Below are 19,413 nucleotides of genomic sequence, written 5' to 3' on the forward strand. Positions count from 1 at the left end.
GAAGGACACAGCGGATCCCATTCACCTTCCGTGAAACATCTTCTTTTGGTTTCTGTGGCATCACTCTCTTAATTCTCCTATCTCACTGACTTTTCCTTCTCGGTCTTCTTTGCCGCTTCCTCCTTATTTCTCTCTCCAGTCTCTACACATTGCAGCGCCCGAAGGGTCAGTTCTTGCACTCCTATCTCCTCCCACTCCGTAGATGATCCCATCCTCTTGTGACTTTAAATACCGTTTTTATACTGATGACTCCCAAACTTATTTCCAGCTCCAAATCCCAAAGGAACACATCCAATACCTGACTTAACGTCTCCACTTGGGTGTATCACAGGCATCTCAAATTTAAAATGTCCAAACAGAACTCGCAATTTCCAACTTTCTTTCCACCTGCCTCTTCTACCAAACCACTTCTGCAGGCCTCTCCATCTCTCTACAAGGGAGTCCCAATCCGCCCTGATAGGGGCTGGAGTCAAGTCTTGGGAACATCAGGTACCACATCCAGTCCACTGGCGGAGCCGACCAGCCATCCCTTCAAAATGCGTCTGCTGAGCTCTGCTCTCCTCGGCCGCCACCATCCCAGCCTCAGAAACCAGGACGTCTCACCTGGAGTCTGCCTTCTAACTTGTCTCTCCGCTTCCACCCTTGCCCTCCTGTGCTCCCTTCTCCAGTCAGAGGTCCTTTGAAAACACCACAGCAAAGGAAGAAGACAAATAAACAAAAACTCATAGACACAGACAATTGAGTGGTTACCAGAGGGTAAGGGGGGAAGGGGTGGTAGATGAGGGTAAACGGGACCAAATATACGTGATGAAAGGAGAACTGAGTCTGGGTGGTGAGCACACAATGTGATATATAGGTGATGTATTAGAGAATTGTAGATTTGAAACCTATGTAATTTTACTAACCATTGTCATCCCAATAAATTTAAAGGAAAAAAACACCTCAGATCACGTCACTCTTCTGCTTAATACCCTCCAATGGCCTCCCATCTTACTCAGAACAAAGCCAGTCTTTACACCTGCATGACCTGGATCCCTGCTCTTCTCTCATTTCCTACCCATCCCCCCATCACGCTATTCTAGCCAAACTGACTGCCTGGGGCTCCTCGGAATCCCCAAGTCCTCTGTTTTGTGGCCTGATCACCCCTCCAACTACAATGGTCTTCTCACAGACACCGACACGATTCACTCATTTTCCCCAGGTATCTGCTCCCAGGTCAAATATCTCACTGGAGAGCCCTAACTAAACACCCTGTGTAAATAGCAACACCCCCCAGCCCAGGACTCCTTAGCACCCTTACTCGGCTTCATCGCCATCTACCATATTATTCTGTGTGTTTGTTGTCTGTCCTCTGATACTAAACTAAGCTCCAGGAAGGCAGAGATTTGACATTTATTAACTATATTGTTCCCGTGTAGGACAGTTCCTGGCACACATACTAGAGGCTTAATCACATTTTGTTGAATGAATAAAGATCTAATTGGTAGAATTTTTAGTTTGGATCGCCTTAGTATCTTTCTACAAGCCAGACTTCCCTTCCCTCAAACTCCAATATTTGTCGTTCAACCAAATGCCACTTGGAAAAAAATCTTGGCCTTCTCTCAAACGTGTTGGATAAATTAAACGCACCTTAGGGACCAGCCTTGAATGTTCCAGTTAACCTCAGACATCGAGAGAATCACTTGGCATGAAGCTTGTTGTATTACATCATTCCCCACACACACGTCTTTTAATGAATCAGATTTCAGAACTCAGGATAAAAAGCTTATCATTTATTTCAGTTGGAAAAGGCCTTTGGTAATTGGATAACGCTATTGTAGATGGAATTATACTGCAACAGTAATGTCTATAAAACACCTAGGTTTTGGCAAATGCTTAGACTTCAAACAATATTAATGGTAACAATTCCATTACAAACATTAAGAAAGCCTGTGCAGGTGGCGGTGGTGGGGGGGGCAGGGGAGGGAGTGGCCCTGTTCCTTGACCTGCCCTACAGTGCACTCTAAATTCAATTTAAGTGAACCGTCCTGCCAGCTGAAAGACCTGGCAAAGTCAGAGTAATCTGCAGAGCCCAAGACTGCAAGGTGAGGAAGAAGTCTGAGGATTTACAAGTTGTCCCCAGTGTCACAAAGTGCTTCAGAAATCACCTTGGAGTCGTGAGCACTGAAGCGTCAGCACGAGGTAGTGTTATGAGGTAAGTTATAGCTCGGGAGTTCACAGGGAAGAAAAAAAGAACCACAATTACAGCCTCCGTCCTTTGGGATGTTGTAAGAGGATAAACATCTTGGCTTCTTGGATAACAAACACATGCATGTACCTGTCACCCACCCCCACGCCCCATTCTCTAAGCTCTGGAATGCAAGTCACTCAGCTTTATTAGAGGATGTACACCCTTGTGTTAGGTTTGTGTCAGCTAACAGGTGGATGGGCGCAGCTGAATGCTACTGTAATTAAAAGCAGACTGGAGGAAGATGCATGTCCCTCTCGGCCTTGTTGGCTTCTACATACTGATTTCAACTCCCTCATCACTTCTTCAAAGAAGTCTGCCCTGACTAGGTCAATTCCCTGTTCTCTGCTGTCCCAGCTACACGTACCTCTCCACTGTTGCACTCACGACAGACATACACGATGATGTGATTAATACCTGTGGCCCTCCCTCCTAGACTATAAGCCTTAGGAGGAAAGGGATTGGTCTTGGTTTTGCTTATCCTTATATTTTCGGTACCCAGCAATGCCTGGCACATTTCATATAGTTTTTTGAATTAATGTATAAATAATTAAGCAGTAAAAGTATTCTCCCCATCTTCACTTTCATATATAATCCCTACCTTCACTAAGATTCAGCTAAGGATTCTGGGAGAAAGGACTCCAGCTAGTTAAGATACTGTGTAGCTGCATGTTTGTCTCCCTGTTCCTTCCCTAGGAGTTAGGCTGTTCTTTCACCCCCATCTCCACCCCTAGTTACTGATCATAATTGGCTCTAATTTCATTTTCATTTACGAACACACTTTAATCTAGGTTACATGTCTGGGAATTCTAAATTCCTATTATAATTTTCTTTGGGCCTGCCGGTATGCTTTTTAATTGTTTCTGCCTTTTCTTAGGGCTAGAAGCTACATAGTAAATAGCAGCCCAATATCCCACTTTGTAAACTCAGTTCTCTCGAGGCATGAAGGTTTCAGACAACCAGAGGCCACGCTGAGCACTGGAGTCTCCATGGTTATCCTATGAGCACAGGACAATCCGGCGTCCATGTTGAGCCCTGCTGAAAGCCACTTCATTGGGTAACAGACAGTGAGAGAGAGGTAACACCCGGGATTCCTACACAGCCACTGCAAATCATGACTGCTGGAGAAAAGGGCCATGTCCCACAAAGGTGTCCTTCTGCCGACCGCTGTTCGTACTGGCTGTGTGACCACAGGTGTCCTGGGTGGGGCTTTTAGAGGACCCTGGATGCCATCGAGCCGTGGCACACACAGGAATGCCCTTTTTGGATCAACACTGCTAAAGAGAAGTCAAACTAGAAACCTTCCATGAAGGCAATTCCGCCACATCAGAAATGCCTTGTAAACTGGGTGCTCAGCAACGCTGCGCTTTGGTGACAGATGTTCCCCATCTGGTTCTTTCAGCTGCACCCATGCGGCTGTTGTCTTCTCATCCCCAGACCTGGTCCCACAGCAATAACACTAGCATCTGTATGGCACTCCACGGCTTATAAAGCACTTATTACCTCACTGCGTCCTTGCCCAGGTCCGCTGAGGTAGGCAGGAGGCTCTGAAAAAACCTAGCAGTGCTGCTGTCACCTGGAAGGCTGGCTGACACGGGCAGAGCTCACACGCCAGCACCTCAATTAGATCACCACTTTGTGGGGTGTTGCCCATTGCGAGAGGGTCCAAGGACCCACCGTGTCATGTCCGGACCTTAAGAAACTGACTCACTGTAACTATAATGCACATGAGCCTGAGATAGTCACCAGAATGCTACTTCCATGAACCCAGGGCTGGGGTTCAGGATGCGTGTTTGATACGTCCCGTCCCATCAGGACAGTGTCCCGACGTTTGCTGCATCGAGCTCACATCCACGGCATCTCACTGTTATAGGGAAACCTACTCGAGACACAGTTAGGTGGCTCCGCCAGGCTTCGACTCAGAAACAAAAAACACTAGAGAAACTGTTGAAGCTACAGAGGGAATCTTATGGCAGGTGACGCTCATCACTGGGCTCTGACTATCTGAAGACTAGGTTATCCACAGCCCTGAACCCATATCCAAACTAAAAGCAAGAACACTTGGACCTCAACGTTCACACTGCCTCTATCCCAACAGTGCTTGGAATGGACAGTGACCGTGTCACCTAACCAGCGTGCCTTCTGACGGACATACCCGACCTGTCTATCTAGTCAAACGGCTTCTAGCATGTGTATTTGTTACTGAATTCCCGGCGGAGCACAACAAGATACATGCCAATCAACACATCTTACAGATAAAAGAATCGAGATGCTCAGGGAATCTGAAACGAGTCTAATATCAGACAATCAGCAAATGGCAGAGGTAGGGTTTGTACATTCTTGCTGTCCTGAGAGCCACTGCTTCTCAGGTGACGCCTATCTTTGCCCTGGTGTGTTGATCTTATAGAATAACTCCCATAGTAATCTTACATCTTTCTTTTCCTGATTTTATCGGGGACCTCACTGTAGCTGCTGAGTTCTGAAAACAATGCCCACCTTACAAATGTGGAAACCAAAGTGTAAAGAAATGGGTATTTTCAAGGTTACGTCCCCAGCTGCAGTGAACCTGGACTAAGGTTAAGTCTATGTTCCACACCAGAACTCTTCCCACCAGGCCAGACTGTCGTTGCCTTTGTAAGCCTTTCGACCTTGGCCTTAGGGGGCATCTTTGCTTAAAGAGGCGCCAGAGCCTCAGTCCACAACTGTGACTGAGGTGACACAGGGTTTCGTCTCCTAATCCTAACTCAAAGGAGGGAAATAATTCCGTCTAGAAAGAACTACAATTCTTTCTAGAAAAAATTAGCAGAATAAGCATTCTAGAAATGATTGCTAATGGGAAGAACGAAATCTGAAGTTTCCCAAAGTACAAAAGCCTCGAGTTTGTATTAGTCAGGGTACTAACTGCTATATAAACAACCCCCAAATCTCAGTGGCTCAAGAAAATATATTCTTTCTTGATCATGTCATAGTGCAATGTGGGTGAGCTGGGGTGAGAAGGGAGGTACATGTCGGGAGGGCTTTTCCCAGTCATTCAGGAACCAAGGCTTCCTAGTCTACCTAGAGGGACCATGGCCAAAAACCAGGTTAAGAATCCCTGATCTGGAGGCTTGACAATTCTCTAGGGTCTTGTAGTCTTCCACCAGTAACTTTGCATCCAATGGACCAATGAGCAAAGAAACAGCATGAAGAATCACGTGCAAAGTTTTAGAGAGCAGATTAAAAAAGACTTACATCACTTCTCTCCTCATTCCATTGACCAGAACTCAGTAATATGACCCAGGTAACTGCAGTGACGACTGGGAAATGTAGGCTGGGTGCCCAGGAGGAAAAGGAAATAGGGTTTAGTGAACACATAGCATGATCTCTGTTACAGTGTCAAACACGTATTTATTAGGTTATCCCTATGATACCAATGCTAAATGATACAATGGTACACCTACGAAATGATACAACACTAAATGAAGATACTGGGCATTTGTAAAAATGCAAATACTGCAATAATGATACAAATATCAAATTACATGATACAAATACTACATGATGTGATAGCAGTACAAAATTACACAGTAATACTAAATGATACCATACCAACTACTAAATGACACACTGATAGAAACGCTAAACAGCTGTTTATATACAAAGCACCTCCTTGATCTGACACCTGAGAGGAAGAACCGCCTGGATGGAGACAACTAGAGCGATGGCTGTAGGGGTCCACTCTCTACTCGGCCCACAAAGAGGTTACAGGAGTGACCTCACTGGCAGGAGAGACAAAGAGATAGGCTCTTTGTTAGAGAAGGTAATAATGCTGGGTCCCCCATCAGCTGAGAAGAGAAAGGGCTTTTTGAGCTTTTACTGAAGCGTATGCACAACTCTCCCAGAGTTGTTTTCCAAAATTATCTAACATGAAAGCATTTTCTTTTATCTGAAATAATTCATTGGCTTGTATGTCACTCATTAAATAGGTTGATTGATTAACATGATTGATTAACCAATGGTTGACATGATAACTGGTCCTCCATTCTGGGCACTAGAGTACGCCTCATTGTGTGGCGGGCACAAGGCTTGCCGGTGACAGGAGAGCCCAAAGGACCATGGTTAGGTCGTTCTCCCCAGGTCCCAATACAAACCAACAGTGGCACAATACTGAGCCCTAGAAACAGGAAGTTAGATGCCAAAAAGGACTTTGAGGTCAGCCAAGGTGAGCTTGGTGACAGATTCTCCAGATCCTGATAGAACCTGTTTGGCCAAATCTTTCTTTTTTTCTTGGAGCTGCAAGATCTTCGTTTCCACTGTTCCCTCACAAACAAATCTACAAAACAGACAAGCAAACAATCAGAAACCGAAAGCCGCATATCTAATAACATGTTCAAACTTCTGTTTATGCTTCGGTTTTTAAGTGAGATTTATTCCGTTATTTAGCTTTCTTAGGTTTGGTTAGGAACTCTGTGTATAGGGGACCTAAACAACCTGCACTAAATGTATGTCTACTTAAAATGATGGGACTCAAATTGACTTTATTTCTTTCTGAAGCTAAGGTAACTGAGTAATGCAAAATAAGCAAAAGATATCCCTCTCCAAAGAAGTGTCGAGATCCAGCTTTCACACAAAACAGCTCATCCTGGTAAGGCCAGAAGGCCCTGAAACTAGCAAGTTTCTGCTAGGTATATGCAGGCCAGTGTAAGCAGAGTGTCTTCTTTCTTGGCGAATTCACACTGAAGACGGGTTTTACAAACTGGGGAAACGCCACTGTTGTCATGCACTCAGTCACCACGTGCTACTTAAGCATTCACTATGTGCCATGTACTGTGCCAGGTGGACGTATGGAGAGATGAAGACAGTCTTGCTCTCAAAGAGAACACAAGAGAGAGACATAAAAATAAACAGCAACAGTAAGACTATGACCTAGAAAGTGCTACAGTGGAAACGTGTCCTGTGTGCAAAAGGAGTAAAAGGAAATCTGTCTGGGAGACCCCAGGACGGCTCCATTGCAGACTTAACTCAACGTGGGAACTGGAGGGTGAGCAAGCATTGGCCAGATGGAAGGGTGAAGAGGGCACCCTGGGAACATGTGTAAAACCATGGCTGATTACAGAACATGGTATGCTGAAGGAAGATCAACTCATCCAGTGTGGCCAGGGCAAAAGTCAAACAGCCTCGACCATGGTGTACTGCAATGGCAGAAGCTTGAGACGCTGATGGAGGCCAGATCACCAGTGGCTTTGCTAAGAAATTTAGATCTGAAAGACGGACGTGGCAGGACTGGGAAGGAAAGGACGGTTGTAAGAAACATTTAGAAAATAAAATTAATGGACTTGGTAGGTGAAAAGTGAGAAAGAGGGAAGAATCTTGTTTCTGGCTCTGATTAGATATTTACAAAGACAAAGAATACAGAAGAGTAAATAGACATGAGGTGGTAGGAGAAAGTAACTTCAACTTGTGACATTTTGAGTCCCTGGAAAAGGTAACAGTACATGATACACAGTGAGTGCTCAATAGGTATCAGTTTTATGAATTGAATGAGACGAGTGAGTTAAAAATGGAGAGCACGTGGACACTTGATTCAGGTGTTTAGCAGGGTTTTGAGTATCTAGGTCTGAAGTTTAGGGGATCTTGGAACTGAAGATATAGACTTTGGACTGACTTAAGGGTTCTTAAGGGAGGTGCATACAAAGTGAGCTAAAGACAGGAAAACGAACGTAATCTCTGTATTTGGCAAAGTTTGGAATTCCTTGGTGCCCCTTACCAAGAACAGTTTCAATGGAGCAACAGAGGTGAGAGCCAGTTTGTAAAGGTTGAGGAATGAATGGGAGGTAAGCAAGTAAAGACAGTCAGTGATTTCTAGTTCTCCAGGAAACCTGGTCCTGAAAAGGAAGGAGAGAAAGAGGCCCACAGCGACAGTGGACTGTAACATTAAGGCAGGTTTGTTTTTAAAGACAGGAGGGTCCCAAACAGAGGGACATTCTACAAAATTATTTACTGGCTTCCAGGGTCATAAAACACAAAGAAGACTGAGGTATTGTTCCAGGTAAAAGGACGAAAGTCATGACAACTGAATGCTACACAGGATCCAGAATTTTGTTCTGCTGTAAAGAACATCACTGAGACAAGTGGCAGAATAGAATAGGGTCCATCGCTCAGACACAGTACTGTATCATTGTTAACGCCCTGATTTCAATCATTTTATTGTGGTTATGTCCTTAAGAGAATGTCCTTATGGTTATGGAAATGCACATTGAAGTATTTAGGGGTACAGAAGCATCATGTCTGTAACTTACTCTCAAATGGCCCAGAAAAAAGTGTACACTCACATGCACAGCATACGGGAATATTCTGGTATTATTCTTGTAAGAATTCTTACATTCTTTTCTATATGTCTGAAATTACGTCAAAATGAAAGTTAAAAGCAAAAAGAGAGAGAGAGGGAGAGAGGAGGGCCCTTTCATGGGCTGTCTGGACTGAGAGGAAGCTCACTATTGACAAAGGTTGCTCTTCTTTTGCTGGGACCAACGGCAGGTTACCCCCAAATGCCTGTGTTCCCTTCCAGACGTGAGAACCACGGGGATGTGTCCTGGGAGCATCACTAGTACAGTGGTCCATCACCCAACACTCCACATTCGATTAGAACACAGCCACGAAAGACTTGCCCGAAAGCAGAAGTTGGGGAGGGTCCTAGGTCGGGGAGGACATTACTTACTTGTGTATGATGACATCTTTCTCCTGCCCTACGCGGTAAATTCGGTCACAAGCTTGATCTTCAAGGGATGGATTCCTGGTGGAAGAGAAATCAAACTCAAAGTACTGACATCCTAGGCCCGGAGTACCCAAATCCCCCAGGCAAATCCAGCCCACGCCTGATTTTGTATGGCTTGTGAGTTAAAAATGGTTGTTACCTTTGTAAAGGGATGTAAAAACAAGCATACAAAACCCCACCAGGAAGAATACAGAAACCCATGTAGCCTGCGAAGCCTAAAATATTTACCATCTGCACTAAAACATTTACAGAAAAAGTTTGTAGGTCTCGGTCCTAGGTGGTGTTGGCCTCAGAAAGGTCAGTTAGATACTTTCTTGCCATCTCATGAGAAAAAGGGGTCCGACTGCTAATATTAACAACAGCAACTCAGCACTATCACCAGTTGACAACTATCGGTAACTGGTGAAACCAACACTCAAGTGGTCACTAACTAGCTGGATAACCTTGGACAAGACATTTAATATTCACCCCCTACGCTTCAGAGTGTTACTTGGAAATGTGAGCGCTGCCTAATGATCTCGAATACCTTTTTCAACTTTCATATGCTGTGATCCAACTAAGGAGACAATTTGTTTCCTTCTTCATATTCTCATTAGCAACTTGAAACTCGTTTCTCTTCTTACCTTGTTAAAATCTTGGATTACATTTCTCCATTTCAGAAAACAGTGTAATTCCCAGTCTGCTTTCCTCACTCCCACATATAGGGGTGTCCCAAGTAAGACCTACACCCATTTTCCCAAGAGAGAACAACAGGTTGGCCTGTTTGTGACCATCTGGGCTGCCTGGAGCAGTAGAACACGCAGCAATCCCTGATTCGCTAAATTTGAAAACCAAAAACTGGGACTATTTATGTGTCTCTTAACACACGAACTCATTTATCTTATTTCCAGAAAGGATGCTGTTATGCTTCTAGTGTGGACAAGCCATGTGAAGCTATATGTTAAGTATGTTCCTAACATAATCAGAAAAGTCCTTTTCCTTTGCTTCTTCCTGTTTTCTGGAGTTGAGATTTCTCAACGAGTATATCTGAAGCATGGTATGTCGAAGAGGCAGGACTGAGCGACGTAGCCAGGAGGAAAGCCCTGTTCCCAGTCTCCATGGAAACAGATGCTAGATTAACCATAAAGTGAATGGACGATTTTAAGTAATCACTTGAAGCCTTGCTTGCTCAGGAATGTGGGGCTGTCCGCTAGCCCTACCCCATTTAGACTGTATCTACACACGTGAGCACAGAGGCGGCTCTGTAATACAAGGAGCAGAGTCTGCTGGTCTCCCTGCTGTGCTATGACAAGTCGAGAAAAATCCAGAATCTTTACCAGTGCATATCCAGAAGAAAAAGATGGTTTCCTCCAATCAGGTTTAGACCAACACCTCCAGCCAACAGAGAGATTAGCATAACCTTCAGAAGGAAAAACACCATTAACGTTATCCAGATTTGGTCTCATAACACATTTCTCCTTCTGTCTCAGGTTCAAGTCCAAGATCAGTACAGATAAGCAACGTGTTCCTGTCGAATCTTCCTCTGTTCTCATAAACGCACTGTTTTGAAACTTTCAGATGCTATCTCCGTTGCCTCACCTCTGAGGAAACTCTCACTTCACATTTTCATGTGTGGCTGTCAACCGTAAGACATGATTGTGTGCCTGCCAAAATATAGGAACGCTATCACAGAGCCCTGGGAGTGGTTAGCTCAGTGAACTTTCCTTTAACCAGTCTGTCTGTTCCATCGGTCTCTGCACCTGCACCCCCGCCCCCACCTCTGCTGTGATTCTCCTATCACTCAACTACCGCTTTCCAAATATTTATTATCTATAATTAGATGCCTTTGTTCTTCCACATCCCTCCGTATTTCCTCTTATCAAAATCCCTCCTCGGCTCAAAGCCTGCCTCCTCCACAAAGATTGCCTTGATCCTCACCAGTTCTGCTCTTCCTCTTTCAGCCCTCATAGTTTATTCTCTTTCGAGTATCTGCACACTTTGATAGGTACCCCCTAAATGTCTAATAAATTAAAAACACCTGCAGGGATCAAAGCCATGAATATACTAAATTGAGCTGCTGAATTAGAATTCCCTCTGTATCACTAAGGACAATTTGCTCTTAATTCTGTAACTCTGATGTGACCGCCTCGTACCTGAGGGCCCCCGGAGCGATTAAATGCCTCTACCAAGTCCATTCTCTGTTTGGGGTTGACAGAGCCATCGATGGTGGCGAACGTCAGTCTGTGCCTCTTCAGGTGCAACGCTACAACTTTCAGCATGCTGGTCCACTGAGAGACAATGACACTGGAAGGAAGGATGAAACAGACAACCAACCCCCCCCACGCAGGTTAAACCAACTCATCCACAGATGAACGGCAGAATGCTACTGCTCTTCTTAAGATTCCGTTATCAAATGTGGATGAGGAAAGGCCTTCTGTGACCTGAGGTGGAAAGGTACACGCTTAGGTCTCGCTTTAAGATCACAATGTGGATAAATAAATCGTGACATTTAAAAAGAAGATGCTAATGCTTCTCATTGTTTCCAGATCCATTCCACAATTTATCTTTTGCTAAATGAAGTCCGGATAAAGTGGTGGCTAGACTAAAGTAAGGATTGCAGCCTCCTATTATTTGGAGACCAGGGGTTCATCCAGAGATCTGTGGTCCGGCAGAAAAGGGACACTGGCCACCCTCCCTTAGCCAGTCAGAACAAGCTGCTAGGACTTCTCTACCCCCCCAACCCCAACACACCCCCAAGCTACGTTTCAATTAGAGCTTTAAGTTTCTAGATTAAAATATTTCATATATACAAGTACCAATTTATAACATACATGTAACTGGTAACAAACAACGAACGGACCTCCTTAGATCCAGGCCCCCCTAGCACTGTGGGGGCTCGCTATCTACTCACTCTCCTCTCTGTTTTGCATGTTACACCCCTGCTTTTCTTTAGATACTTCTCTTTTAAACATTTCTTTAGATGCTTAGCTTACTCTGGTCCTCTAGGGAGTTCCTTTTCAACCAGTGCCACAAATATTTTAATTAGAAATCACAGGAAATTTGTGCTATAACAAAAAGCTCAGCAGTGCTTTCTGCTGAGCGTGACTTAAGGTCCTTGATATAAAAAGCTAAGATTTATAGTTATCAGCAATATCAAATTTTCTTGCTTCACCAATTACAAGCAATACTTAGATAATAAAATAACACATTTACCTCTTTTGGGACCCTGAATTTTTTCGGATAGCCTCCAATTCTGCCAACAGAGATGAAATCTGGAAAAAGGTCACATTAACACAGACAGGTGTCAGCACTTTTTCTGCATTATGCCTCACCTGAATTACTGAGTAGTCTCCAGTCTGGCCTCTCTGCTCCTGGTCTTATCCTTCTCTGCTGCACTCTTGTCTCTGCAGCCAGAAATATTTCTAAACTGTCACTGTGTCACTTTCCTCCACTGGCTAAAGCCCCTTGCGTGGCTTCCCACTGAGGTAAAGCCCAAGGTCCTTGCAGTGATCCCTGCTGCTCTGGTTTCTGCTTACTCTCCAGCCTCACCTCTCACTATGCCCTCCCCAAATAACACTCTAGTCACATCCAAATCCTTCCTCCACTAAGCCGTGCTTTGCCTCAGCTTGGTCCATTCTGTTTCCTCTGTCTAGAACACCCTTCCACATCAGCTTCGTGGTATTTCCTCCAGGAAGTCCTCCTAGCCCCCTAAATATGAGCCCACTGCCTATGTGTTGCTACAGATGCCTTATGTTTGAAGTATCATGGTCTGTTTTGTATTGTGTGTTAATTGCTTATTTAATCATCCATCCCTTGCTTTCGGGACTCGATGCTCCAAGGAGGCACACCAGCACACGTCTGGTTCACTTCTGTACCCCTAGCATTTAGCACATGACTAGCAGACAAGGTACTAGCCTAAGAGTTGTGGAAGGAGAAAGTGAAAGCGCTTTACCCAGTTTAAGGCCTGCTCCAAATGCTGCTGTAGAAGAGGACGTGTTCAGACTGAAGAACACTTGCTGAAGCTTCCAAACAAGCTCTCTGGGTATTTATGAAAACCCCTCAGGGCATACCTGAGTCCACATGGGACCAGTCAGTAAGAACGCAAGGACACTCTGGACAGCAGCTGAGTTCCTTCTTCCCGACTGCTAATGCGAACGACCTTTCCAGAGCCTCCAAGGGCCGTAGAGCTCATCCCCAGAATGGTGGAGGAGGAAGAAAACTGGATCAGGAAGCAGGAGATGAAGAAAGTGCTTCCTCTGTCATCACGTGACTGTATCACTCCGGCACCCCCAGGTAAGAGCTCAGATTCCTCATCAGTGAAAAAGGGCTGAGCCAGAAAAAAATGCGGAGGTGCCCTCAGCCCTTCCATTGCAGGCTGCAACGGCGGTAACCTGTAGAGGCCCCCACATGGGCTGCTTTCCGATCTGAACAAACTTGCTGACGCCTGGGCAGGAAGTGAGTCACAAAACCATACCATTTTGAATACAGTAGTAAGAAAAACAGCAGGTATGTGAAGTGCATGGTGTCTTGGCAACTAGAGGTTGTGGAAAGTGCTTTGAATGGCACATGAAAAAAAATTAAAAAGAAAGGAAACACCAAAGAAGGAAGGAAGGAAGGAAGGAAGGAAGGAAGGAAGGAAGGAAGGAAGGAAGGAAGGAAAAAAGGAAGGAAGGAAGGAAGGAAGGAAGGAAAGAAGGAAGGAAGGAAAGAAAGGAAAAAGCAAAAGCTGGTGATGGGTATTTTGAAAAAACTGTAGTGGGAGAGCAGGATCCATGGTGCCTGAGCCGAAGCCAAATTCCAGCAACATTCTGCATGAGCTTAGGTCTATGTTACCCACGAAAATCCTTTCTCTACATGAATCAACTTAAATGGTGTGAACTGCTTTGAATAGGCTTATATTAAGAAGCCTTGTGAGTAAATATTACCCAAGTGTTAGACAAGGAACACGAACTATGAGCAATACAAGTTTTAACCCAACAGCTATCTTTGGAGGCGCTAGAACAGGAAGTCTGGCCACATATGGTGCTCTTATGTCTCTCTCAGTTATTAGTACCTGAGTAATACTTTAAAAACATAATTGAAAGTAATTCTTAAGTAACACCATTCCCTTGGCAGTGACCTCCTTTCTAGTTATTTTCTTTGTTTAAAAAAAGCCTTTGAAGGGAGAGGTTGAGGCTAGGAACAGGCTTAAGATGAAAGGCAGGACTCAAGTTACAACGTATCTCGGCCTTCTTCTAATAGAGCTCTTCAGCCTTAAAAAGCTTTAATGAAAGTAGAACAGAATGACTAATGAAGACGGAAGGCCACGTAGGAAACAATACTCACAGATGGAAGCCTTTCAACACGTCCAAGCAATCAGTGCCCAGATGTATTACACGGTCTCCAGGGTCCAGCTTTTGTTGCTTTCCTTTCAAGCTTTCCTGGGACAAATTGCTCTCCCTGAGGCCCTGTCGCTAGCAGGAACCCGAGAGGCTCCTTTCCCAGTAATCCGTGACAGGAAATGTGCCTTGATGCCAGGACTGGCCCACATCACTCCCTGAAAGCCCACTATGAAACTTTAGTTTTATTCATGAAATGAAAGAAGAATTTAAGATTGGAGAGAGAATCTGACCGGCTGAAATCGAATAGTTCGAGCTCTGCCATCCAACACACGGGGCTGTCGCCACCTGGACAAACGTGCTCTCACACAGAAAAACATGAGGAGTCCCAGCCTTTCTACTAGGATAGAGGTGACAAAAGTACCTTGGTGCTCTCTCGCGTGTCTTCAAAAAGCTCCACCTGGAAGCACTGGCCATTCAGGGAAACCGTGGAGGATGGCTCTGTGTTCTGGAGCTCGGTCAAGGTCAAGGCACCGAGCTCCTCCTCCAGGGAAAGGAGCAGGCCTTCGCTCTTCAGTTCTGCTGGGTCCAAAGCCTGAGCAGAAGACAGGAAGGGGACAACAGCAGGCACCTGAGGCTTCCGGCCATGTTACCTGCCAATGACGTGCGGACTGTTTAACACTCCACACAGCAAAATATCTTCTAATGTATCATCAGTATCTCCTCAGAGAAGCCCTGATTAAAATGTCATCTTGCAATTTTTTTTTTATTTTTTTTTTACCAGTTTAAAGATGAACAAATGATGGAACTTTTTAGAGACTTGCCCGACAGATTACATGATCATTCTTTGTCCCCAGCTGGGACAGGAGTTAATTAAGCTGATAATCAAGATATATTATTACAACTCCTCAAAAGAATAACAACTCCCCTTAATTATGATGTGCCTCGCTCCAATGTAAAGGCAGCTTTTCCAACTGCATGAATACTTGAGTTTTCACAACTAGACTTTAAAGCCCCAATACTGCCTGAAGGCAGGAAAAAAGATAACTAAATTAGTTTTGTGATATCCCAAAATACCAACGTATGCATAGTTTCCTTTTTAATAAAATGCCATTTCCATTCTAAAATTTAAAAAGCTTATTTAAAACAAAAGAAAACAAACAATAAAAACTGTTCAACACCATGGGAATTATCAAAGTCAATAAAGATTAATACAAAATAAAGTAAAACAAACGAGTCCCCTCTTTTCTGGCTCACCATAAACCGAAACAACCCCAAACCCCATTTGCCTTCATCCAGCAGACCAGATCCCAGTTGCAGGAGACTGAAATGGACTCCCTGGCAGCCCTCCTGGGGACCAAGAGAAAAGCTTTTCTTACCGACTTTAGTAAAGAAAGGTGACAGCAACACTGGCGGAGTCTCAGCAACTGTGACAATATGTGGGCGGTGCTGGATCTCTGTGAGTCTGCCGCCACGGAGTGCCCAGGCCCAGCGGGCCCAAACTCCTGTGCCACTTCCAGGAAGGAAAACAAACCACAGGAAATAGTACAGGATGTAAAACAGAGAAACATGGGGACGCATCGGGAACTGCGTGAGGCTCTTTTAAACTTCTTTGATCGGAGCGTCAATCATCTAGTTACAACTCACTCCTCTACCAACTAAGCCAAATGAAATACTGGTTTTCTTTATAGACCCACTTGCATTTAGTAGAGCAGATTTTGAAAATAATTAAAAAGAAGTTTAGACCACCAGGTCTGGCGCTTACAGATCAGTCTATTTTACTGTGGTTTGAGGTTCCTGGCGAACGTCAAGTCTCTACCAAGAATTCACAACCTCCCACTGCTGTAACTTTCTGACTCTGAAAGCACATTTTCCTTAGTTACACGTAGTTAGGAGTGTCCCACTGCTCACCTCTACTGAACGGATTGTCGGGGCTTCGTCCAGATTGGTTACCCACACTTGTCTGTCTTTGTAGATAGGACTGCAGAGCTGACCTGCCTCAGAGCAGAAAAGAGAATATACATACAACGTTTGCTAAAATCCAACAGGTTTAGATGGTCACGGCTTGATTGTGCTTGCCGTAGGACCTTGAAACATGATAAAAGTGAACTTTTAAATGCTATTAGGTTCACAGTCAGCGCTGGCCAAAGACAATAAAAAACAGTTGTTTAAAAAAACGGTATCATTTTTAAAGGATTAATATATTAATATAAAATATAACATTTAATATTAATATGTAATATACTGGTATGCCAATATTATTGCTTAGTATAACATTATTGGTAAGTGTTAATATATATAAGGTATATACAAGGAGAAAAAAGCATATTCATGCTAGAAATGAGAGGTATCCAGCGGGAGAGAGTTAAATCTGGAATTCAGGGAAGGAGAAGAGTTTCAGAGAAAGAGCAAAGAACAGATGACAAGAAGGATTACAGAGCAATTTTTTTAAGTTCCAGTGAGATGCTGGATGAGGTTCAAAGGTCAAAGAGATGTAATTTCCCAATATGGCCCCATGGGGACAAGACAGACCAGGTGCAGTGACCACACCCAGCACTTCTGTGCAAGGAAGCGAATGAAGAACAGGTTCAAAAGCCTTCGATGTGTACATGAGACAGAGGTGAGCCAGGGAGGGGGTGAGGAGTGAAAGAGGGGGATTATAAAAAACGGAACACGGATATCCAACTTATCAATAATGCCATAATTACTGTTGGAGAACACCTGACGCACAACTCACTCCCTAGTAAGGACGGGCATACAATACAGGTGAGAAAGTGCTTCTTCATTGCACACACCTTGATGTTGCAAAAAGGACACTGTAAACAGTCTCTTCATCTTCAGAAAGCTTTAAATGATGCAACTGATAATAACGCTGGGGCAGCATCACCTGGAAGAGTAAAAGAAAAGACCAGCTGGGATGAAGTTATCCAAGTTAACTGAATATTAGAGTAAATGCCCCCGATTTGACACTGGAAATCTAGTCAAGCCCCGGAGAGCAGCTCTCACCCTTCCCTAAAACACGACTGCTCGCTCCAACACATGACACAACAGGACCGCTGAGCCACAAGGGCAGGACAGCAAGCCCAGGGCCCCCTCAGAAAAATGGGAGACTCAGAGACTCCCGAAGCAAATCTGAGAGCTGTTCTACCCCAGAAGGGACATGATCATCCACCTCCCCTGGCCCGCCCCCCGCCACGGACACGTATAAATGAGATTACCAAGGGCTTGCCAGTGCTGTCCAGCTGGTCCTTTGTTCTCCTCAGCAAAAGGCTCTTGGTTAAAATAGTTAACCGTTCTCCTCCTTTCTTTGAACCATTGTCAACCTGGCTCTTCCACAGATTGAACTCATCAAATGGAGAACAACGGAGAAATCTTTTTTGTTGGGGAAGAAGGACAGAGAGTCAGAAAGAAGTATGGGAGGATGGAATAAAAGTTCAAAGAAAAACATTAGATGAAAAACAAATCAGATTATCTGTTACATCTGTCATCCAATCATTTTTAAAAGTGAATTTCACAGCAAAGCTCTGCAAGACAGATCAAAAAGATCCGAGTCAGTAACGAAAACCACATTATAAAAATGTGAATTTTCCCATTAACAATGTCAGTATCATCACAACAGGACATGCAACCAATAGCTAGAATTTATTCCAAAAGCTTCAAAGGCGAGCAAAAAGATTCCATATCTTCTTATGGGCTGACTTTAATAAAAACAAGTATTTTGAAATTCAGCATTCTTTTCTGTTTGCTTCAAATAAATTGTAGTCCTGACCCTAGGCCGTATGTTTTAAAGCAGAAGTAGCCCAAAACATTCACTGGGCTGCAGAAAGATGACTTTAATCGTTTCCTTTAATTTAATCTGCTCTATATTTTTCCATATATAGTGGCTGAATGTAATCAAAGTGCTATATCAGCCAGTCAATCAACAGATTATTTTTCTCATAAATGGTAATTCTTTTGCCCTTGAAAGGTTGACAGGCTTGCCATCTGCCACAGGAGATAATGTGGCATACACCGGAGCTTTATCAAGAGATATGACCTAATGATGAAGGTCACTGACGGGATTCACACTCATATCATCTCAAAGAGTTGACTCACTTCAGCAGGGAATACATGTCCAGCAAGTTATTCTGAATGGGGGTCCCAGTGACAGCCCAGCGGGCACGTGCTTGGAGCTTACACACTGCAATGGACGTCTGCACGCGGGGGTTCTTAACACTGTGAGCTTCATCCAGGATGATCCGAGCCCACGTGATTCGAAGCAAAGGGGTCGAGATACCCTGGAAGAAACCCCAGTGAAATCCAACAACAGTACGGGGAAACGTCTTCAAGAAGAGAAGGGGAAATAGCAAACAAGTATTGAGGACCCAGTCTTTAAGTTTGAGGGTCCACTGAAACAAGCATTAAGCTTAAGAAATCAAGACTGGAAACCTTAGTGTGTACAAGTAAACTAGTCACTTGCGAGTGCCAATCCTTGAGCTGAAGATGCTTAAGAATAAAATGTTTTCTGACTTGAGTTTTCATTTCTTCTTTCAACCCACTTTCACGCGATGGCTATGCGTCAGGATCACTGTAGGTGCTGGGCCTGCTAATTTCACTCATTCAATAAAGCATTTACTAAATTTACAAGAAGTCACTAAAAATTTACTAAGAGTCTACTTCTACATGTAGCCAGACATAAAGGACAGTTCTACCCTCAAGAAGCTCACCATCTAATGGGAGAAAAACAAGGTAACTGCAACACCAGGTAGACGAGTACATAGTAAGTCCCACCGGATAATTTAACAGCTGGCACCAGGAATCTAGTCAGTCACGGTCAAGGCTGTATTCCTAATACCTGAAATAACACCTGGCATGTAGTAGGCACTCAGTGTTTGCTGAATAAATGGAGTGCTGTGACGTAAGTAAGCACAAGGTGCTAGGAAACGCACTTAATCAAACAGGGACGCCAAGCATTCCAGTTAGAGGGAGAACGTGGCAGAGCAGTAGACGTCCTGTGGTGTGGCTGCCTGTGAGGGGCCACAAGGAGGGGTAGGGTGTAGGTGATGAGGGACACGCAAACAGGGCGAGGTCATAAAAAGCCTAAGACATCACGTAAGGGAATTAAAGTTTTATCCGGGAAGCAATCAGGAACCATT

General features: G+C 44.2%; 1 protein-coding gene across 2 annotated transcripts in view; it reads right to left on the bottom strand.

Moving 5' to 3' along the window:
- Nucleotides 1-5,596: 5,596 nt before the first annotated feature.
- The window catches only part of TTF2 (transcription termination factor 2), a 36,404-nt gene continuing 22,587 nt past the window's right edge, over nucleotides 5,597-19,413 (bottom strand). For both annotated transcript variants that reach the window (XM_081025663.1, XM_081025662.1), the window contains exons 13-23: nucleotides 18,374-18,555; nucleotides 17,497-17,650; nucleotides 17,074-17,165; nucleotides 16,190-16,272; nucleotides 15,658-15,791; nucleotides 14,703-14,873; nucleotides 12,174-12,232; nucleotides 11,114-11,264; nucleotides 10,298-10,380; nucleotides 8,925-8,999; nucleotides 5,597-6,539 (exon numbers count right to left, since the gene is read on the bottom strand). In XM_081025663.1, coding sequence (XP_080881789.1) covers nucleotides 6,395-6,539; nucleotides 8,925-8,999; nucleotides 10,298-10,380; nucleotides 11,114-11,264; nucleotides 12,174-12,232; nucleotides 14,703-14,873; nucleotides 15,658-15,791; nucleotides 16,190-16,272; nucleotides 17,074-17,165; nucleotides 17,497-17,650; nucleotides 18,374-18,555 — 1,329 coding nt within the window. In that variant the 3' untranslated portion in view covers nucleotides 5,597-6,394. The remainder of the gene's footprint in view (nucleotides 6,540-8,924; nucleotides 9,000-10,297; nucleotides 10,381-11,113; nucleotides 11,265-12,173; nucleotides 12,233-14,702; nucleotides 14,874-15,657; nucleotides 15,792-16,189; nucleotides 16,273-17,073; nucleotides 17,166-17,496; nucleotides 17,651-18,373; nucleotides 18,556-19,413) is intronic.

This window comes from Rhinolophus hipposideros (assembly GCF_964194185.1).
Source record: "Rhinolophus hipposideros genome assembly, chromosome: 19".
NCBI classification, from domain to species: Eukaryota; Metazoa; Chordata; class Mammalia; order Chiroptera; family Rhinolophidae; genus Rhinolophus; species Rhinolophus hipposideros.